We start from the raw sequence: 17,588 nt of genomic DNA on the forward strand, positions 1-17,588 counted from the left end.
CACTCTCTCATTGTCGGAGCCTGCAAATGCTAATAAGCCTTGACTGCCAATGAGACTGAAGCCTAATATATGACAGTGTCATAGAGACTTATCAACTGCAAACCTCTACCTAAGCGTGCCACAGGGGCAGAACCCGGGGTACAGAGTCACTGACCAGAAAGAGGGAGAGAAAAGAAAAAGCAAGAAGATAACCTCTCAAAATCAAGAAAAAGCCACAGACTTTATAACCCTTTCCATTTTATTTTATTTGTTCGTTTGTTCCTTTCATCTTCTTGTCTTGATTATTTTCTTCTTCTTTCACTTTGGTCGTTTAATTCTCTGCTGGTCTTACTCTTTCCTCTTCTTGAACTACACTACCCATAAGTGTTACATCTCCCATTTTCTTTCCTTTCTTCTTCCTCTCTCTCTATGAGGGTTGCACTCCAAAACCCTTAACTATCTCTTGCTCGCTCTCTCTCTCTCTGTTCTTTTTTCTTCTTTTCATTTTTTCTTCTTTCTTTTTTCTCCCTCTATATTAGTTTCTTCTTTTCTCCTTTTACTTTTTCTCTCACTCAATCCTCAATCACAAACAAATTATTTTATTTGGGACTCAAATTTTTCTTTGTGGCACTTTGGGTGTTTTTTACTTCGCTCTTTTAACTCATTAGCAGTGCTCCCAATGCAGGCTCTCCATTTTATCTAGTTTTTACTCCACTAAATACAATAGTAAATTTTTAAATTTTTTCCCCTTTTTCTTATTTCCCTCTTATCCCTCTCATTATATCTCTTAGTCAACTATCACTTAAAAGCAAATCATAAAAAAAAGAAAATCATTTTATTCTTGACCCAAATTTTTTCCTTTTTTGCATTTTGTAGGTCCATACCCCCTTCTTTTGCTCCTTTATCACTTCTCCCCAACTCAGGCCCTCCATTATAGGTAGTTTTTGTTCTATTTAGCACAATATAATTCACAGGTCATCACAATTTTTTCTCAAGAAGGAGGGGAAAGGAGAAGAGAGGGAAAAAAAGGGAAATAATTTTTTTTTATCCTTTATTAATTCTCATTAGTACTATCAACAAAACCACCCCCAGATGCCATTAAGGAAAAAAAATATCAAATATCATGGATACAAAAGACAGAAAGGTAGCACAGATAGATGAGGAAAAATATATGGAGAAAAAATTTAATATATTAAAAACCTTGGCGCTAACTGACAGAGAATTTAAAATAGAAATCCTAAAAATACTCAGAGATATACAAGAAAACACAGACAGGCAATTTAGGGAGCTCAGAAAACAACTCAGCGACCACAAAGAATATATTACCAAGGAAAATGAAACTATAAAAACAAATCAAACAGATGAAAAACTCAATTCATGAACTGAAAAACGAGATAACAAGCTTACCTAATAGAACAGGCCAGATAGAAGGTAGGATTAGTGAAATAGAAGACAAGCAACTTGAGGCACAACAGAGAGAAGAAGAGACTCAAAAATTTAAAAAAATGAGAAAGCCCTACAGGAATTGTCTGACTCCATCAAAAAGACTAACATAAGAATAATAGGTATATCAGAGGGAGAAGCGAGAGAAAATGGAATGGAGAACATATTTAAACAAATAATAGATGAGAACTTCCCAAGCAAGTGGAAAGAACTAAAGCCTCAAATTCAAGAAGCAAACAGAACACCGAGTTTTCTTAACCCCAACAAACCTACTCATAATGAAATTGGCACAAACCAACAACAAAGAAAAAATTCTCAAGGCAGCCAGGGAAAAGAAGAATACAACATATAAAGGAAGGCCTATTAGATTATTATCGGATTTCTCAACAGAAACTCTACAACATAGAAGAGAGTGGACCCCAATATTTAAAGTCCTGAAAGAGAGGAACTGTCAGCCAAGAATACTATACCCATCAAAGCTATCCTTCAAATACAAAGGAGAAATAAAAACATTCACAGATACAGAAAAGATGAGGGAATTTATCATTCGAAAACCCCCACTCCAGGAAATACTAAAGGGGGTTTTCCAACCAGATACAAAGAACAAAACAAAACAAAACAAAACCACAAGTAAAAGCTCCACCAAGAACACGACAAAACCAAATTTAAACTGTGACAACAACAAAAAAATGGGGGAGGGGGGAGGATGTAGGTTAACAGTAGCAAAGGACGATGGAGTACAGAAGTACTCACAAGATAGTGTACTACAGTGAACAGGGTAGGAACCCTTTTCATTACTTAATGGTAACCACCTTTGAAAAAAAAACACCACAGAAGCACATGACTTAAAAAAGATAGCAACAGAGGAAAGAAGAATGGAATACAACCAAACCAAAACAAAGGATAGAAAAACAAAAGAGAAGAATCAAACAAGATACAAAAATAACAGAAAGCAATTTATGAAATGGCAATAGGGAACCCACAAGAGTCAATAATTACACTAAATGTAAACGGATTAAACTCACCAATAAAAAGACACAGAGTAGTAGAATGAATTAAAAAATAAAATCCAACTGTATGCTGCCTACAAGAAACACATCTAAGCAACAAGGATAAAAACAAATTCAAAGTGAAAGGCTGGAAAACAGCCACCAAGCAAATAACATCCAAAAAAAAGCAGGTGTAGCAATACTCATATCTGATAATGCTGACTACAAGACAGCAAAAGTACTCAGAGACAAAAATGGTCATTTCATAATGATTAAGGGGACACTGAATCAAGAAGACATAACAATCCTTAATAAATATGCACCAAACCAAGGAGCACCAAAATATATAAGACAGCTACTTATTGACCTAAAAACAAAAACTGACAAAAATACAATCATACTTGGAGACCTCCATACACCGCTGACAGCTCTAGATCGGTCATCCAAACAGAGAATCAATAAAGATATATTGGCCTTAAACGAAACACTAGAGCACCTGGATATGATAGACATCTATAGGACACTTCATCCCAAAGCAACAGAGTATACATTTTTCTCTAGTGTACATGGAACATTCTCAAGAACTGACCATATGTTGGGCCACAAAGATAACATCAGCAAATTCAAAAAATTGAAATTGTACCAAGCATATTTTCTGATCATAAAGCCTTGAAACTAGAATTCAATTGCAAAAAAGAGGGAAAAAATCCCACAAAAATGTGGAAACTACACAACATACTTTTAAAAAATGAATGGGTCAAAGAAGAAATAAGTGCACAGATCAAAAGATATATACAGACAAATGAAAATGACAATACGACATATCAGAATCTATGGGATGCAGCAAAAGCAGTTATAAGAGGAAAGTTCCTAGCATTTCAGGCCTATATGAACAAACAAGAGAGAGCCCAAGTGAACCACTTAACTTCACACCTTAAAGAACTAGAAAAAGAAGAACAAAGACAACCCAAAACCAGCCAAAGAAAGGAGATAATAAAAATCAGAGCAGAAATAAATGAAATGGAGAACAGAAAAACTATAGAATTAATAGAACAAGGAGCTGGTTCTTTGAAAAGATCAACAAAATTGACAAACCCTTGGCAAGACTCACCAAAGAAAAAAGAGAAAGAACTCATATAAACAAAATCCAAAATGAAAGAGGAGAAATCACCACAGATATCATAGATATACAAAGAATTATTGGAGAATACTACGAAAAACAATTTGCCACTAAATTCAATAATCTAGAAGAAATGGATAAATTCCTAGAACAATATAACCTTCCTAGACTGAATCATGAAGAAGCAGAAAGCCTAAACAGACAAATTAGCAGGGAAGAAATAGAAAAAACTATTAAAAACCTCCCCAAACTCCTTGGCCTCTGCCCCAGGCGCTAGAGTGTCTCTGGTCGCAGCAGAGCGACGCCCCAGAGGGGCAGAGCATCGCCCCAGGTGGGCGTGCCGGGTGGATCCCGGTCGGGGGCATGCGGGAGTCTGTCTGACTGTCTCTCCCCGTTTCCAGCTTCAGAAAAATACAAAAAAAAAACAAAACAAAACCTCCCCAAAAATAAAAGTTCAGGCCCAGACGGTGATACTAGTGAATTCTATCAAACATTCAAAAAAGACTTGGTTCCTATTCTACTCAAAGTCTTCCAAAAAAATGAAGAAGAAGCAATACTTCCAAACACATTTTATGAGGCCAATATAACCCTCATATTGAAACCTGGCAAGGATGGCAAAAAAAAAAAAGAAAATTACAGACCAATATCTCTAATGAATACAGATGCTAAAATACTAGCAAATCGAATACAACAACATATTAAAAAGATAATACATCATAATCAAGTGGGATTCATCCCAGAATCTCAAGGATTGTTCCACATATGTAAAACGGTTAACGTAATACACCATATCAACAAAACAAAGAACAAAAACCACATGATCTTATCAATAGATGCAGAAAAGGCATTTGATAAAATACAACACAACTTTATGTTTAAGACACTCAACAAAATGGGTCTAGAATGAAAATATCTCAACATGATAAAGGTCATATATGATAAACCATCAGCTAATATCATATTAAATGGCACAAAACTGAAGGCTTTCCCCCTTAAATCAGGAACAAGACAGGGTTTTCCACTCTCTCCACTCTTATTTAACGTTGTGCTAGAGATTCTAGCCAAAGCAATCACACCATATAAAAAAATAAAAGGCATTCATATTGGAAAAGAAGAAGTAAAGGTATCACTTTTTGCAGATGATATAATCCTATACATCGAAAACCCCAAAGAATCTACAAAAAGACTACTAGAAACAATAAGCCAATATAGTAAGGTCGCAGGATACAAAATTAATATACAAAAGTCCACAGCCTTTCTATATGCCAACAATGAAACATTAGAGAACGAACTAACAAAAACAATCCCCTTCATGATTGCAACAAAAAAAATAAAATACCTAGAAATAAACATAACAAACAATGTAAAGGATCTATATAATGAAAACTACAAAGCATTGTTAAGGGAAATCAAAAAAGATACAATGAGATGGAAAAATATTCCTTGTTCTTGGATAGGAAGAATAAATATAATCAAAATGGCCATATTACCCAAAGCAATATACAAATTTAATGCAGTTCCCATCAAAATTCCAATGACATTTTTAAAAGAAATGGAACAAAAAATCATCAGATTTATATGGAACTATAAAAAACCCCAAATAGCCAAAGCAATCCTAAGGAAAAAGAATGAAGCTGGGGCATTACAATACCTGACTTCAAACTATATTATAGGGCCACGACAATCAAAACAGCATGGTACTGGCAGAAAAATAGACACTCAGACCAATGGAACAGAATAGAAAGTCCAGAAATAAAGTCCACATATATATGGTCAAATAATTTTTGATAAAGTGGCCAACAACACACAATGGAGAAAAGAAATGGTGCTGGGAAAACTGGAAAGCTACATGCAAAAGAATGAACCTTGACTACAGTTTGTCCCCTTGTACTAAAATTAATTCAAACTGGATCAAAGACCTAAATATAAGACCTAAAACAATAAAGTACATTTTATGAATTTGACTCCAAAGGCAAGGGAAAAGAAGGCAAAGATAAATGAATGGGACTATATCATACTAAGAAGTTTTTGCTCAGCAAGAGAAACTGACAACAAAATAAATAAACAGCCAACGAAATGGGAGGTGATATTTTCAAACAACAGCTCAGATAAGAGCCTAATATCCAAAATATACAAAGAACTCATAAAACTCAACAACAAACAATCCAATAAAAAAAATTGGAAGAGGACATGAATGGACACTTCTCCCAGGAAGAAATACAAATGGCCAACAGATATATGAAAAGATGCTCATCTTCATTAGTTATTAGAGAAATGCAAATCAAAACTGCAATGAGATACCACCTCACCCCTGTTAGATTAGCTATTATTAACAAGACAGGTAATAACAAATGTTGGAGAGGCTGTGGAGAAAAAGGAACCCTCATTCACTGTTGGTGGGAATGTAAAGTAGTACAACCATTATGGAAGAAAGTATGGTGGTTCCTCAAAAAACTGAAAATAGAACTACCTTATGACCCAGCAATCCCTCTACTGGGTATATACCCCCAAAACTCAGAGACATTAATACGTAAAGACACATGCAGCCTCATGTTCATTGCATTGTTCACAGTGGCCAAGACATGGAAACAACCAAAAAGCCCTTCAATAGGCGACTGGATAAAGAAGATGTGGCACATACACACTATGGAATACTACTCAGCCATAAGAAATTATTCCATACATAGGTGGGACAAAAAAACGAGACTAAGAGACATGGACAAGAGTGTGGTGGTTATGGGGGGGAGAGGGAGAAAGAGAGGAAAGCGGAGGGGGAGGGGTACAATGAAAACTAGATAGAAGGTGACAGAGGACAATCTGACTTTGGGTGATGGGTATGCAACATAATTGAATGACAAGATAACCTGGACATGTTTTCATTGAACATATGTACCCTAATTTATTGATGTCACTTCATTAAAATTAATAAAAATAAAAAACACACAAAAAACCTCAATATCTGTATATTTTATAAACAATGTATAAAATGATACTATCACATATAAGTATCTGGTTGACTCCTGTAATTTCAATGTTGATGCATCAAAACAGCCTAAGATGAGAATTGGGCATTTTTCATTGCATTGCTAAAATAGGTAAGTAAGGATCTTTCTATATAGGATATAAAATTTTGTATTTTTATTGCTGAACATTTACAAATGCACTGTAAATTAAATATGTAAATCAAAACACTACCTTTACACAATATGTGTATACTTTTTTGTTGCCCTTTTTGGTCATAGAACTTTATTTGTAAATCAATTTTTTTTTTAATTTTTTTTTTTTTGTATTTTTCTGAAGCTGGAAACAGGGAGAGACAGTCAGACAGACTCCCGCATGTGCCCGACCGGGATCCACCCGGCACGCCCACCAGGGGCGACGCTCTGCTCACCAGGGGGCGATGCTCTGCCCCTCCAGGGCGTCGCTCTGCTGCGACCAGAGCCACTCTAGCACCTGGGGCAGAGGCCAAGGAGCCATCCCCAGCGCCTGGGCCATCTTTGCTCCAATGGAGCCTTGGCTGTGGGAGGGGAAGAGAGAGACAGAGAGGAAGGAGGGGGTAGGGGTGGAGAAGCAAATGGGCGCTTCTCCTATGTGCCCTGGCCGGGAATCGAACCCGGGTCCCCCGCACGCCAGGCCGAGGCTCTACCGCTGAGCCAACCGGCCAGGGCCTGTAAATCAATTTTAAGTATCCAAGGATTAAGGTTCAAAAACCAAAAACAAATAGAACACTAACAGCTACAGTTGTCTATGTGTTGCTTATTCTAGTTGCCAAAGAAGGATGCCACCAGATGTTAGAGGGGTCTCTCAACCAGAGGCAAGGCAAAGGGCCTTGTGGCTTGTTGCTAGCTGTCTTGTGGAAACCCATCTGTGGTTTTCCCGTTTAACGGGCCTTTTGTCTTACCTATCAAAACATCCCTTTTCCTAGAGGAAAAAAAAAGACTAGCAATAAATACTTATGTATAGTGTATTATCTACTATCTTTTCCTATCATCCAAGGAAGTCTTAGCAAATATAAACGTGAACTATATCTATTGGAGTAAGTAGAACCTGTAGTGGTGACTCGATGATTATGGAATGGTGAATAATTTATAATCCACCTCCAGGACCCCTCTCCCACCTCAGAAACTTAAGACATGGATTAAGCCCCACCAGTTACGATACAGTCTAGTAACTAATTCAAACAGGGCTAAGCAGGAGAGCTAACCCATAAGGCTTATGACATAAGCACTCAGGCACCATCAAGCCTTCATCTGGGCCAACCTAAATTACCTAGTTACCTAAACACACTTTATCCCACAGCCTAGCTCTGGAAAAAAATCAGGAAAAAAGAGCGAGAGGTTGAGACCAGAATCTGTATCACAACACTGCATGCCACTCCTTTGGGTACTTATTCCTAGCCAGCACTTGGGAAAGACTTGATTTTTCAGCTTTCTTCACTTTTCCTTGATCCTCTACTGTGTGTGTGTGTGTGTGTGTGTGTGTGTGTGTGTGTGTGTGTGTGAGAGAGAGAGAGAGAGAGAGAGAGAGAGAGAGAGAGAGAGAGAGAGAGAGAGGAACAGACAGGAAGGGAGATGAGAAACATCAATTCTTCCTTGCGGCACCTTAGTTGTTTATTGATTACTTTTTCATACGTGCCTTGACCGGGGGGCTACAGCAGACCGAGTGACCCCTTGCTCGATCCTGCGACCCTGGGCTCAAGCTGGTGAGCTTTGCTCACACTAGATGAGCCCGTGCTCAAGCTGGCAACCTCAGGGTTTCGAACCTGGGTCCTCCGTGTCCCAGTCTGACGCTGTATCCATTGCGCCACTGCCTGGTCAGGCTGATCCTCTACTTTTATAATGGCTGCTTGAATAGCCTCTTGGTCATCCAGGAACTGGTGAGGCTCTACAGCACGCAGATTCTCATCCAGTTCCAGGAGAATGGGAATGCCAGTAGGAAGAGTAATGTTGATAATGTATTCATCTGAGATACCTTCAAGATGTTTGAGGTGTTCCCTAATGCTATTTTTTTTTAAATTTTTTTTTATTAATTTTTAGAGAGGAGAGAGAGAGAGAGAGAGAGAGAGAGAGAGAGAGAGAGAAGGGGGAGGGAGGAGCAGGAAGCATCAACCCCCATATATGCCTTGACCAGGCAAGCCCAGGGTTTTGAACCGGCAACCTCAGCGTTCCAGGTCGACGCTTTATCCACTGCACCACCACAGGTCAGGCCCCTAATGCTATTTCTGTGAGCAGAGATCAGAATGGTTTTGCTGCTTAGCACTTCAAGAGCAATCCTTTCATTCCAAACAGGCAGGAGTCTCTCCAGAACAACCTTCAAACTTTCAGACCATGGCAGATCCAGAGGTATGGTGCACACTTTATACCTCCAGTCATTGTAGATTTCATGGTAGTAAGGGTGAGACTCCTTGATGGGTAGTGGAGTCTCACTGTAGCTTCTTCTCCAGAGCCTCACCTGCTCTTTGCCATAATTCAAATCCATTTTCTCCCTATCGAGACCGATCAAGGCTCCATAGTGACATTCATTCAGATGCCAGGAGCTTTCCACAGGAACCTACTCCTGCCCCAGTTCTTCCAGGATCAGCTAGGCTGGGTGGATGGACCGACTGAGGATGGATGTGAATACAAGGTCAAACTCAAAGTTGAGTGCTTTCAGTTGCTTCCCACAGTTCCATACTTCCTCCAGCCCATAACTGTTAAGTTGCAGATCCACCCAGCTACAAAAACTATTCTCTTTGTTCCAAGCACCCTCTCCATGTCTTCACATAATCAATTTGTACTTGGACATACTTATGGCCGAGCTTCCCTTTTGCCTTCAGATAGGCCAATGTTTAATGAGAGAAATACATCTGCAAAGAGACCACCAACTGCACCTGCTCCCCAGACTGCAGAGCAGGCAGCGCCATGTAGGACTCATCATGATCGCTGGCATCAACGCTCTTTTCTAGCCTGGGAGTCAGACGGGCTACGTATACTTTTTGACATACATATTTACTTATTTACATGCACACACACATTTTTAACAGTAATGTAAATTAACGTAGGTTGGATAATGATTTTTATTGTTATGAGGACTTCTGGTGTGCATTATCATAAAACACAGTCCTATTTGGAGTTTTTAAGAAAAGTAATTATCCTTTCTTAAGATGGGGACTGCAAATACCAATACCTATAAGGATAATTAACTGAAAAGCATAATCTAAATGGAGAACATCAGCTAAAGAATACCTTTGGGAACAGAATAGAGCCCAGAAATAAACCCATCCCTCATGGTCAATTAATGACAAAGGAAGCAAGAACATACAATGGAGTAAAGACAGTCTATTCAATAAATGGTGTTATGAAAATTGAACAGAAGATATGCAAAAAGATGAAACTAGACCACATTCTTACACCTTATATGAGAATAAAGTCAAAATGGATTAAAGACTTAAATATACAGTCCAAGAACATAAAACTCCTAAAGAAAACATCTAGAGATATACTATAGGCAGTACAATCTCTGACATTTTTCTTAGCAATATTTTTTAAAATATATATCCCCAGGTAAGGAAAACAAAACAAAAAAATTAAAAATGAGACTACATCAAACTAGAAAAGACAACCTATTGAGTGGGAGAAGATATTTGCCAATGAGATATCTAACAAGGAGTTGATATCTGAAATTTATAAAGAACTGATACCACCCAACACCAAAAGGAAACCCAAACAATCAAAATAAAAAATGGGCAGAGGACCTGAATAGACACTTTTTCAAAGAGAAATATAGATGGCCAGTAGATATGTGAAAAGATACTCAACATCACTAATCATCAAGGAAACACAAATTAAAACTACAAGACATTGCCTCACACCTGTCAGAATGGTTGTTATCAACAATCAACAAATGTGTTGGTGAGGACGTGGAGAAAAAAGAACACTCATGATCTCTTGTTGGGACTGCACATTGATACAACTGCTGTATAGAAAAATATGAAGGGCCTGACCGGGTGGTGGCGCAGTGGATAGAGCGTCGGACTGGGATGCGGAAGACCCAGGTTCGAGACCCCGAGGTCACCAGCTTGAGCGCGGGCTCATCTGGTTTGAGCAAAAGCCCACCAGCGTGAACCCAAGGTCGCTGGCTCCAGCAAGGGGTTACTCAGTCTGCTGAAGGCCCACGGTCAAGGCACATATGAGAAAGCAATCAATGAACAACTAAGGTGTTGCAACGCGCAATGAAAAACTAATGATTGATGCTTCTCATCTCTCTCTGTTTCTGTCTGTCTGTCCCTGTCTATCCCTCTCTCTGACTCACTTTCTGTCTCTGTAAAAAAAAAAAAAAAAAAAAAAAAAAAAAGAAGGTTCTTCAAAAATGATGAACCTAGTGGGTATTGTGCTAAGTGAAACAAGTCAGACAGAGAAAGACAAATACTGTATGATTTCACTTAAATGTGAAAACTAAACAACAAAATAAAACAGAAACAGACTCACAGATGCAGAGAACAAACCGAAGGTTGACAGATGGAGGGGGTTGGAGGACTGGGTGAAAAAGGTAAAGGGATAAAGAAGCACAAATTGGTAGTTCCAAAACAGTCATGGGGATGTAAAGTACAGCATATGGTATATAATTGATAATAACATAATTACTATGTATGGTGCTGGATGGGTACTAAATTACCAGGAGGATCAGTTCATAAATTATACAATTGTCTAACCACCGTGCTATACGCCTGAAACTAATATAAAATAATGTGAATTCCAACTGAAATTTAAAAATAAAAATATAAATAATATGTAAATTTAAAAAGGAAGGAAGGATACCCTTGGGCAAAAAACTAACAGCAGTGTTTGTCTCCACAAAAGAAACTGGGTGGTAAGGGAAAGGTATAGAAGAATATTTTTTATACCTTAATATTTCATATCAAGCATATTATTTATCTACATAATGTGCTTCTTGGCTCTAGACAAAGCATCACTATTTAGAAATGCAGGCCTGGTGCTGCCTGGTCTGATTTTTCAAAGAAGTTATAAATGGGAAAATTCTGATTTTTATATAAAAATCATAATTTTTAAAATGTTGGTTTTATTCAGAATTTAAGACATAGGGCAGGCTAAACAAAACACACCTGTAAGCCATATCTGGTTCATAGGCCAACCAGTTTACCATCTGTAATCAAAAATTTTGATGTGTGGCTTACGATTCCAAAACTATAAATATAATTTAATGGAATAAAACTTCAAAAAGAAAACTCAGACTTGTGGATGAAACTATGCTCCCTTCTGCCCCACCATCTCTTTAGTCACTATTTCTCTCTTAAATTTCCAGGGTCTTTTAAAAGGCTATTAATGTTTGACCAACTAAAATGCAAAACAAGCCAGGTTTAATCAAGAAATGGGCCTATGATTCTAAACATCTGCTCTGTTTTAAAGAGTGAAATATGGGGTCAATTTCAGTTTCAATTTTTCTAGCCTCTAAAGAAAAGTATGTGAATTATTTCTAACTGGGTGGAAAAATTCCCCCAACTAACTAGTCAAATGATTGTATGGTTGAAAAGACCTGTGAGTTACATTGCCCTTATCAGGCAATAACTGCTGCTCAAAAGACAAAAAGGTGGCTATGATCAACATAAAGTTCTAAACCCTGCCTTGAACCCAGTCAAAGTTCTGGGGGAAATCTGAAAGTCCTGCAGAGATGCCATTCATCTTCTGAAACTGAGACTCTATATGGGTATAACTACTGGTCTCAGTGGAAGACCGCATCCGTTGAATGCCCAGGACACCAAAGCCAAAGCAAGTTAAAGAAAAAAGTTTCAGTTCTAAGTCTAGCCCTAGAGATGCACTATCTTGCTTCTCTGGTGTGCTTAACATTCTCACCCCAATCTGCTGAAACTTCAAAGGATTTGACTCTGGTATTTCTACATAGTTTTCCTATACTCAGTGCTAGCTCCAATCTTCTAAACAGTAGCCTTTTCATCACCAGCTGGCCCAGTATTGGGCCTGACCATCTACTCTTGACCACTGGGGACCCCTTCCCCCACAATGGTGAAAATATACAACCCTGGGAGGGGTGAGGGTGGGAAGCTAATCGTGAATTGGCCTATAGGACTAATGGAAACTTTGAAGGACACAGGCACTCAAGGGTTTCTTTATGTAGTTTGTGGAAGCGCTGTGATGGGCCACATTTTTCCTTAGAGCTTTTTCACCCAGGTAATTGAGAAAACGCTGATTTAATCTCATTCAATCAGTTTGAGGAACTGTACATTTTGCCAGGTAATATGACACAAATAGCTCCACACCATACACAGCATACAATTTTCTGAGAACAGTGAGCATTTGGGAAAACAAACTACAATAGTAACTATTTTTTAATCCCAGTCTTAAAAAAAAACATGATTGTAGTGACCCAGGATATTAAGATCTGCAAAATACTCAAATTGACAAGCTAAACATAACTCTCTTAGGTTGTAACTAAGGAAGCCATTGCATGGTGGGGTTCAATGGCCTAAGAAGACTGATCAAATAGTGATATAAAATCCAGGCATGTTTTCTTTGAAGAACAGTGCCAGAGTCCAATGTCTTCCCTGATTTGTATTTTGATGTATGGACATTAGGGGCAACTCTCCAATGACCACAGACAAAGCTATTTTTCAGTAAGAAACAGAGGTGCTTGGAAATCAATAACCTGTACTGCCTTTATCAGCAAGTTTTTGCATTTGACACCTGCATACAACAACCTGCACACATCATCCAACAATTGCAGATGGTTTGTTCCAAGGGAAAAAATCAAAACTGCTTCCTTCCTTTTCTGTAAATCTGAATATCAAAAAGATTTCAAACACATCAGTTCTCAGTACATAAAGCTTCTTTTATTCTTACCTCAGCAGCTTGGGTCTCTTGATGCAGCAATGTAAGACCGGTCAAGTCTTCTAAGAAGGAATGTGAAGAATTAAATACCTTCTTTAGGAAATTAAATCCTTCTCGTTCATATTGATCAAGAACCTGTAAAACATTTATATTTTTTAAAACAAGGCTGTAGGTTTTAAATGTATCTTAAAAGATTTTCACTTCTAATAAGTACCTGTCAAAGATGAAACAAAAACCAGTATTAAATATGGAGATAATCAATCTGTCGGACAAAAACGTGGGAGGGTTTAGTATTTATCAGTTTTTTCTTTCTTAGAAAGAATGACAACTTTATCTTCCAATTTAGATGACCATTTTTTTTCTCAAATAAATTACATGCAAATTCATTAAAAATTCTAGAAGAGTTGGGGTTACTGATTTTAAAGTTCACTAGTTAGAAAAAAAATAACAGTCAAGAAAAAAGCCAAGAAAATTTTTTACAAAGATAAAGGGAAAAGAAGGGACAGAAGGATGGTGAGACTGGCTAGCCAAATGTATTTGAAAAAATAATTTAAAAATGTTAACTAAATTTCACCAGGCATGACACAGAAGAGGAGACCCAAACGACCAATAAACTTATGAAAAGTTGTTCAGCATTACAAGTGATAAGGGCCTGACCAGGCGGTGGTGCAATGGATAGAGCATTGGCTTGGGATGCTAAGGACCCAGGTCCAAAACTCCAAGGTCCCCAGCTTTAGCGTAGGTTTACCAGCTTGAGCATGTGATCACAGACATGACCCCATGGTTGTTGGCTTGAGCCTAAATGTCACTGGATTGAAGACCAAGGTCGCTGGCTTGAGCAACGGATCATTGGCTCAGCTGGAGTCCCCCAGTCAAGGCACATATGAGAAAGCAATCAATGAACAATTAAGGCACCACAACTATGAGTTGATGCTTCTCATCTCTCTCCCTTCCTGTCTATCTGTCTCTATCTCTCTCTTGCTAAAACAACAAAACAAGTGACCAGTAAAGTAACTAAAACTGCAATGAAATACTGCTTGATACCTATCAGTATGGCTAAAATGAAAAAAAAAAAACAGAAAATACCAAGTACTGACAAGGATGTGCAGAACAACCACCATTCTCATAGAAGTACAAAATGGGCAACCACTTTCAAAGTTTATCACTTACATGTCCTATGATCAAGCAATTCTACACCTGGATACATATCCAACAAAAAATGTATATATATGTGCATCAGAAGACCCAAACAAAACTGTCCACAGCAGCACTAATCCTGAGAGTCTCCAAGTAGAAACTACACAAATATACCTCAATAGTAGAATGAATGAACAAACTGTGGTTTATTCATGTAGTGGAATAAAATATAGCATTAAAATATAATTACATGCAACAATATGGACAATTCTCACAAACATAATGTTAAAGAAAAGTGAGAAGCAGGTATGTACTGTATGATTACATTTGTATAAAGTTTAAAAAACAAGCAAGAAGAAATCTATGGTGTTAGAAATCGGGAAAGAAGTTAACCATGGAGGGGTTGTAATTGAAAGGGGGCACAAGAGAGGGTCTGGGGTGCTGGTAATATCTGCTTTTTTATCTGGGTGCTAGTAACAAAGATGTACTTTGTGAGAAACCACCAAGCACATTTTTGTATATATGTTGTCCTTCTATAAAAAGATCAAAAATAAAAAGCCAATAGTTTTGACAGAACACTATAAGAACACATGAGTACTTTGAAGCAATCAAAAAGATGACTACCACATATTTAAGAATTCATTAATCACAGGAACTGTGAATTGCAGAAAGCAAACAGTAAACAGAATGCCTCAGAAATTCTCAGAATACAGAATAGATGAATGTTCCAAAAAGACAGTAGACATAGAAGATGAATTCAAGAATCATTTATACATAAATAGCAAGGTTGCTAAAGCAGTAACACAAAAAATAGAGAAAAAAACAATTTTTCCATGCAGAAATGAAAATGGTGAACTCGTCTATCTAGCAAGTCTAATTCATACTGTCCAAAAACTTTTTTTCAAATGTCCCTTATTTTTGAGTGTTGAGGAATCATAATTTTTTTTGAATTTTTTTTGTTTTTTTTCCAAATGAAAGGAAGGAAGATAGAGAGGCAGACTCTCACATACACCCCGACTGGGATCCACCTGGCAATCCCCATCTGAGGCCGATGCTCTGCCCATTCCGGGCCATGCTAACAACCTAGCTATTTTTAGTGCCTGAGGCAGAGGTTCCAGGGAACCATCCTCAGTGCCTGGGGCCATGTGCTCAAACCACTGCAGGAGAGGAAGAGAGAGAAAGCAAGACAGAAAGAGAAGGGGAGCGGTGGAGAAGCAGATGGTCACTTCTGTGTGCCCTTACCAGGAATCGAACCTGAAACATACACATGCCAGTGCCAATGCTCTACCACTGAGCCAACTGGCCAGGACTGGGAATGATGATTTTTCAATATTCTCTAGGCCCTGGCCAGTTAGCTTAGTCAGTTAAGAGCATCATCCTGAAACAACAAGGTTGAGGGTTCGATCTCCAGGAAGGGAACACACAGGAAGCAACCAAAAACTTCACAACTGAGTGGAACAACAAATGTTCCCCCCACCCACCTCTCTAAAAGTCAATAAAAGTTAAGCTCTGGCGTGTGGAGGTTGCCGGTTCAATTCTCCAGTCAGGGCACATACAGGAGCAGCTCGATGTTCCCAGCTCGTTTTCTCCTTGCCTCTTTCTCTCTCAAAACAAAAAAAACAAAAACAAAAAACTTGAGTATTCAGTTATCTTTCACTTTACAAAGTAAACATTTTAAAGAAAATCTGATAAGAATGTTGACTCCTTTTTTTGTTTGTTTGTAAGAGAGAGAGAGAGAGGCAGGGAGAGAGAGACAGGAACGTCGAGGTGCTCCTCTATGTACCCTGACCAGGTAATCAAACTGGCAACCTCCGCACTCTGGGACAACACTCCAACCAACAGAGCTATCCGGTTAGGACTTAATTTTTTATTTATTTTTTTAATTTTATTTATTTATTTTTATTTTTTATTTTTGCATTTTTCTGAAGCTGGAAACAGGGAGAGACAGTCAGACAGACTCCTGCATGCGCCCGACCAGGATCCACCCGGCACGCCCACTATGGGGTGATGCTCTGCCCACCAGGGGGCGATGCTCTGCCCATCCTGGGCGTCGCCATGTTGCGACCAGAGCCACTCTAGCGCCTGAGGCAGAAGCCACAGAGCCATCCCCAGCGCCTGGGCCATCTTTGCTCCAATGGAGCCTTGGCTGCGGGAGGGGAAGAGAGAGACAGAGAAGAAGGTGCGGCGGAGGGGTGGAGAAGCAAATGGGCGCTTCTCCTGTGTGCCCTGGCCGGGAATCGAACCCGGGTCCTCCGCACGCTAGGCCAATGCTCTACCGCTGAGCCAACTGGCCAGGGCAGGACTTAATTTTTTTTAATTTATTGATTGATTCTTAATGAGACAGGGAGAGGAAAGGAGAGGCAGGGAGGGTGAAAGGAAGCATTCATTTGTTGTTCTCCTCAGTCGTGTACTCACTGGCAGCATGCCCACACTATTCCTGCTCCTGTCCTATTCCATGAGCACAAAGACTAATATGTAAGAATATTCACCGTAACACAATTTGAAGCAATAAAAGATTAGAAACAACTATCTTTTAATAGAGAATTGATTAACAAAATTACGGTATATTTATTATCAAGGACATAATCTGGATCCGTTAAAAGAATGAGGCAGTTCTAGATATTGAATGTAAACAATAATTGAAAAAAAAAAAGATCATGGTCTCCCCCACCCTCTATATAAGCATAGTACTTATATAAATTGATTTCCAAGACATAGAGATATATTAAAAAGCAATGCCCAGACCATGTATCTAGTATTGTTTTAAAAATAAAAGTAGAGGAGGAGAGAGGAAGAGAAGGGAATGTACATATGCATATGCTTGTTTATGAATATATCATCTCTGGAAAAATATATACATACACACAACTGGCATCAAATAGCTGCCTCTGTATACTCTTTTATACTACTTGAATTTTAAAACCCATGTGCCTGTAGTACTTATTTAAATAACATTAAAATCTTAGTTTAGTCCCATTGCCCCACCCCACCTCAGTGCTGGAGAAAAGTCTCAGAAAAGGAAGAACTCCGGTCCTGACAAAGAAGTTGGATCTAGAAGGGAGGGGCATTCCTCTCTCGGCC

The 17,588-nt window shown here is 38.5% G+C and overlaps 1 protein-coding gene across 3 annotated transcripts in view; it reads right to left on the minus strand.

The window, feature by feature from the left end:
* ATG7 (autophagy related 7) overlaps window positions 1-17,588 on the minus strand; it is a 309,278-nt gene that overhangs the window by 135,903 nt on the left and 155,787 nt on the right. For all 3 annotated transcript variants that reach the window (XM_066351845.1, XM_066351846.1, XM_066351844.1), the window contains exon 18: window positions 13,383-13,505. In XM_066351845.1, the coding sequence (XP_066207942.1) occupies window positions 13,383-13,505 (123 nt within the window). The remainder of the gene's footprint in view (window positions 1-13,382; window positions 13,506-17,588) is intronic.

Source organism: Saccopteryx leptura, chromosome 10, assembly GCF_036850995.1.
Source record: "Saccopteryx leptura isolate mSacLep1 chromosome 10, mSacLep1_pri_phased_curated, whole genome shotgun sequence".
Classification (NCBI taxonomy): domain Eukaryota; kingdom Metazoa; phylum Chordata; class Mammalia; order Chiroptera; family Emballonuridae; genus Saccopteryx; species Saccopteryx leptura.